A 5,791-nucleotide genomic window follows, 5' to 3' on the forward strand; every position below is an offset into this window, starting at 1 on the left:
ACCATACGAAATATTCCCTATCATTTATAATTTAGTAGTAACTAATTTGCTTTCACAAATTTATTGAATACACAAGTGAATCTCCTCCAACGTAATTTTCTCTAAATACAAAAGTAATTAGCCGTGAATAATTATTTAAAAAAGAAATCTTATTGTTTAAAAACATATAGTGTGTTTAATTCTGCATTTAACCACTAAATATCACATCTCAAAGTAAATTTAAATTTAAAGTGAAAAAGTCAAAGCTACAAAATCAAGCTTATGTCTCAACGTGAAAATTCATTGTGATTCCATGAAAGCTAAACAAATGCGTGATAGGTACATGAAGTTTAAACTAATAAAAAATCACAATTTTTATTGAACAATTTAAGTTTTATTTTGAAAAAATTAAAATTTAACTAGCATATAAGGATTTTGAGGCTGTGTATAATGGCTCAAATTGCACAAGGCAATATGTTTAGCAACACTTTTGCACCACGTTCCAATAAAAAATGGTATGAATTTTTAGAAGCTACAAACAAACTTTGAACTTACCACACGTTTAATGTCTTGCTACCACAAAAAACAAAGAGCCCATATAATATAACATATTCTACTATACAAAAGATTCAATTTTTGTTTTCCTAACTACTAAGAATAATCAATTGTATTATAAAACAATAAAATTGATCTCTACAAAATAAAATAAAAAATTGACAACAATGATAGATTATACAATAAATTTATAATTTATCTAATTATCAAACTATTTGAGGTTTCTTTTCTCCCTTAAATTTCACACGCTCCGTTTTTAACATTTCAAGTAAAAAATCGTTCCATGTGTCTATAGGTCCTGGCAAACACCAATGAACACAATCATTATATAATGTAACATTTTCATTTGGCAAATGTCCATATCTGCTTGGATGTCCATCTGGTCTCAATAACATAGCTTGTGTAGTATCAAACAACCTAACTTTCTTCAAACCATTCTTTTTGGCCTTCTTTTGAGCAATTTTATATTCCTCCAATTGAATCATATATAATTCCATATTAGTGCTCTCTAATCTTGTTTCACTACTCTTAAATGGTTTAGTCCTCAAACAATTTCCACCTTCATTCCATAACCCATTCTCAAAATGTGATGGTGCAAATGTCCTTAAAAATGTAACACCCTTATAATTTTCTAAACTATTTAAGGCTTGTAATGCTGTTTTAAAAGCCTTTCTATAACCATAATACATTGTTAAGTCGGTGACATTTTCTAAGAGACAATAATGACATCCAACAATTTTTCCTTTTTCAAAGAATACCATTGGTTTGAAGAACCAATGTCCTCCATTTATAATGACATAGTCAAAACCTTCAATTTGTGATGTCCATTTATGATCAAATTCATCAAGGTGAATATTGTAGAGACCAGTGTGAGTTGGACCATCTGAATTTTCTTGTTTTGCTTTTACAAGAAAAGGTGACCAAAAAAAAGCCATTGTGAAATTGTAACTTGGGTATCTCCATCTCATGAAATAATCATCTTTTGTATATGATACATCTATGGGCCATTCCACCTGAAAAAAACAAAGTTTATTTTTTCTTTTTAGGGATTTAACAATTTTTTTAACAATAAAAAATACAAGCACACACAATTTTTAATAAAATAAAATAATTTTCTCTGACCCTACTCACCAAAATTTTGTTATAAACTAAAACTAAATAAATAAAATAGTTTAGGGGGTGATGGGTCTTTCATATTGGATTAGATTGAAGTGGCAAATATTCAGTATTCACATAAAAACAACAAGTGAGGCCCAAAAAGGAGATAAATTAGTTGGATTGTCAAACCATTGTTAGCATCATGCTTTTTTGGTGTCTTGTCTTTTGATTACATATTCGACAACTATTTCACTGTCAACTTAACTTTATTAAAATCAATAAAAGACAACAACGCATACTAACTTTTGAAACCAAACACATATAATTATTTTAAATTGAATGTAATCTTTATATGTAGTTCAGACATCTAATCTAATCAATAGAGTTCAATAAATTTTTAATTCATATAAAGTTGTTAAATTTTGCTATCAGTTTTCATTAAAAAATTTGTATTTTTTAGTTTATGTAAATATCACAATTTTCAATTTTACTCCATATTATAGAAATTAAAATTTAAAATAATAATATATATAAAAACTAAAATGTGCAGAAAAAAATTAGAGATTAAAAGTAAAATATAATAATTTTAAGAGATTACAAATTTATTTAATCCAATCAAATATCATCATGTTATTATTTCATAAAATACATAAAAAAATATTTTATGAGTAAAATTTGCAATTATTTTATTTAGAAGACATTGTTCTCCCAGAGACTAGTTGGATCAGTGTTTTTATTTTATTTTTTTAGAAATAACTGGACGAGTGTTGTGAAGGTATATTTTAAGTTTTTATTGAAATAAATTGTATATTTAATAGATGAGAAGATTCAGTTTTTTGTTTTAATTCTTTGATTTTTAAAGGAATTAGAGTATAATAATTGAAGTTTCAATGGAAGATAGAAAAATCTAATCATAAATTATTTAGTCAAAATTTAGAATCAAATTCTTATGAATAAGTTATTTTTCACTGAATTTCATTAGTCACTCAATTATATCTTCTGATGCACTTATTAATTAATTATAAACAATATTTTAGGAGGTAACTCGAAAGTAAAGAAAAGCAAGAACTGAATTTAATTAATAAAATAAAAATAAAAAAAGCAGTGAGTTGAGAGTGTGTTCATGTGGCCTTGTTAGGGACATAAAGAACATTCAAGGTGATATTGCCAGAGTTTACATAGCGTGCAAAGATTCCATTTGGCATGCTTTCTTCATAATCATTACTTATTAGATAAATCAACACTGTAAATATAGTTTTTGTTTTTTATATTATTTCTTTTTCTTTAGATATTTTTTCTCTCCCAACAGATATTTTAATTTATTCTTATAAAACTTCTTTTACAAAATTCATTCATCTTTTTCTTTTTTGATATAACTAAATTCATTCATGTAAATCTATATTAAAAAAATTTACAAAATAAATTTAATCATATTTCAGTATATAATTATTTGGGGGGTATGTTTTATATGCAATATAACAAAATAACATTGAGTAAAAAAAAGTATGATAGTAAAATATAATTAAATAAATGTGTAAAAGTTATATACTACTTACTTAGTCATTAAACAATAATTGTTACAAGATTATCCAAAATAAGTGTTATTTATTTTTTAATGTGAAATTAATAATTTTACTTCAAATTTAATATTGTATATATCACTCTAAATTAGAAAGAAAAAAAGTCATTATAATTCACTCTGTATCTTAAGGTTTCCTATTACCCAATAATAAATAGTGATAATTAAATTGGTAAATTTATTAAACTTATTCATTCATTCATTCATTTGTTTTTTTTTTTCTTCCATTTATGAGAACAAATTAAAAGTGTTCTAAAAAAAGTTAAACTTAAAAAGGACAAATTCAAAAGAAGTAATTCAACTGTTAATTTTTTTAATTGTCACTTTTTATACAATTTTTTTTTTTTTTTGTCAATTTAATTGTCAGTTTTATCATGAAAATTTTCTCTTACCTTATCAATTATTTATCCTTACATTAAGATAAAGTAATCAGACTAATGAAAAATAAGGATATATGTCAAAATTATTTATTAATTAAAACAATTTTCTGATTTTGTACCCAAAAAAATTATTTTCTATTCTATACAAAATAACATTAAAAAATATAAAAAATATATACTTCTTCACTTTTAATTATCAAAATTTAGATTAAATATATCAATTTTCTTTTAGTTCAAATGGTTTGATATAGATATAGTATTTCCGTAAAAAAAAAAAGACTACAATACAATACTAGTATTTCATACTACTACTGTATTTTAATATATGCAACATATTTTATTTTACTTATTTGTCAAAAAAAAAAATGTAACATATTTTCTAAAGTCGACTTTATTATTACACATGGACTGAAGCACATAAATGGGCCTCGTTGACATAACCTTATTAATTGAATTAAATGAGTGCTGAAATTGAGAGTTTATTTGTCAAACCATACATGAGGTTACTTCACAGTTTAAACTAGACATTTGTGAAAGAGGGTAGAACATCATTGATGACTATTTTTTTTTTTTTTTTTTTTATCAACGTGAATTAAAATATCTATGAATTGTCATTGAAGAGAATAGTGTATCATTGATTGAAACTTTTTTAATTTAATATTTATATATCATTTGTGTAAAAAAAATTATACAATAAATCAATTACAACCAATAAATTATTAAATAAATTTACCTTATACTATAACTATCTTAAGAGTCATGTATATGAATATTTGTGATGTGTTGATAGTGTAAAATTATTTCAAAAATGTAATGATAACTAAACTCAAATTTTGTATCAGATGTAATAAAATATCAAATCACTTAACACGAAAGCAACTATAATTAATCTAAGAAATAAAAAGGGAACAAAGCAAATAATTAAAAATGATGATAACAAGTTTTAGAGGTTGCAAATTAAAATATTAAAAAGAAAATGAAGAAGTGAAACTTACCCTTGATAGAAGACAAATCAATGACTGCATATGATTTCTACCAACTGAATCTCCAACAAAAGCCAAAGTTTTTCCTCTAACAATTTCAAGAAATTGAAAAGGATTGAAAATTGGAAGTTCACATTCATTTGGTTTCCATCTCCACTTCATGAAATCAGAATCAGGCCTTCCATACTTCATGCAATTTTGATGTTCATGAATAGCCCAACATGTTTTGTTTGTGTAATATGGTGCTTTTGGATTTGGCACCCATTCACCATTAAAAATGTCACATTCTTTCAAAGATGTTGAAGGTAAAGTTTCTTGCTCAATCAAATCAATATTTGAATTTGGTGCCTTAGATTTGGTCCTAATCAAGAGTACAGATGAACCAAACAAAGGATAAGATAAAGGGGTGACAAGAACAATAATTATCACAAATATTGCTATTAAAATAATTTTGGGGATTATTTGTTTTTTGTTGTTGTTGTTCCCATATAGATGTTCCTTGTCTTGGAACTTCATTTTTTGAAGGGATGGAAAAAGAGAGAAACACAAGAGAAATGGGTACAGGGAAAGATGAAATGAGTTTTGGTCTATATAAGAGATTAGCTTTTGGTGTAAAAAATTTTAATTGAGCAATATATTATAATCATTTATAGACATAATTATAGAAATGGTTATGATAATTATAGAAATGGTTATGATAAAATTTAAATATATTTAGTGATTGTGATTGACTGATAAAATAAAAAAAATTTATACCGATGATTTATATATAAATAGTTGCTTTGATCAGTTGCAATTGAGTATTTTTTATATAAACTATTTAAAATAGACTTGAATAGTATATGATATTCTCACTTTTTTTTTTCTTTTTTCATATAGAAAATAGTTTTATATAGCAATAATTAGATTATGGTAAAATTAATCTAGAAAGGGTTAATATGTAAAAAAAAATCAATTTTTCAATAATAATATTTTAAATGTAAGTTTTCGTTTGGAGTGCCAAATTCAAATACTCGTTAAAGCAATCTTTATTTTTTAATATGTTAGAACAATCTTTGATAATATTTTATCTTTTAATTGAGTGTTTTAGATTATTAGAATCTATTTATTTAAAAAATCCAAGATGATGATGATGATAATAATAATAATAATAATAATAATAATAATAATAATAATAATAATAATAATAATAATAATAATAATAATAATAATAATAA

The 5,791-nt window shown here is 24.1% G+C and overlaps 1 protein-coding gene across 1 annotated transcript; it reads right to left on the reverse strand.

Annotated features, from left to right (window-relative positions):
- Positions 1-520: 520 nt before the first annotated feature.
- LOC101496510 (protein trichome birefringence-like 19) lies at positions 521-5,142 on the reverse strand. The gene is made up of 2 exons (XM_004514364.3): positions 4,587-5,142; positions 521-1,547 (listed from the first exon to the last, which is right to left on the reverse strand). Exons 1-2 carry the CDS (start codon positions 5,088-5,090, stop codon positions 741-743), a joined length of 1,311 nt encoding a protein of 436 aa, XP_004514421.1. The 5' UTR covers positions 5,091-5,142; the 3' UTR covers positions 521-740.
- Positions 5,143-5,791: the final 649 nt, after the last annotated feature.

Source organism: Cicer arietinum, chromosome 2 (genome assembly GCF_000331145.2).
Source record: "Cicer arietinum cultivar CDC Frontier isolate Library 1 chromosome 2, Cicar.CDCFrontier_v2.0, whole genome shotgun sequence".
Lineage (NCBI taxonomy): Eukaryota > Viridiplantae > Streptophyta > Magnoliopsida > Fabales > Fabaceae > Cicer > Cicer arietinum.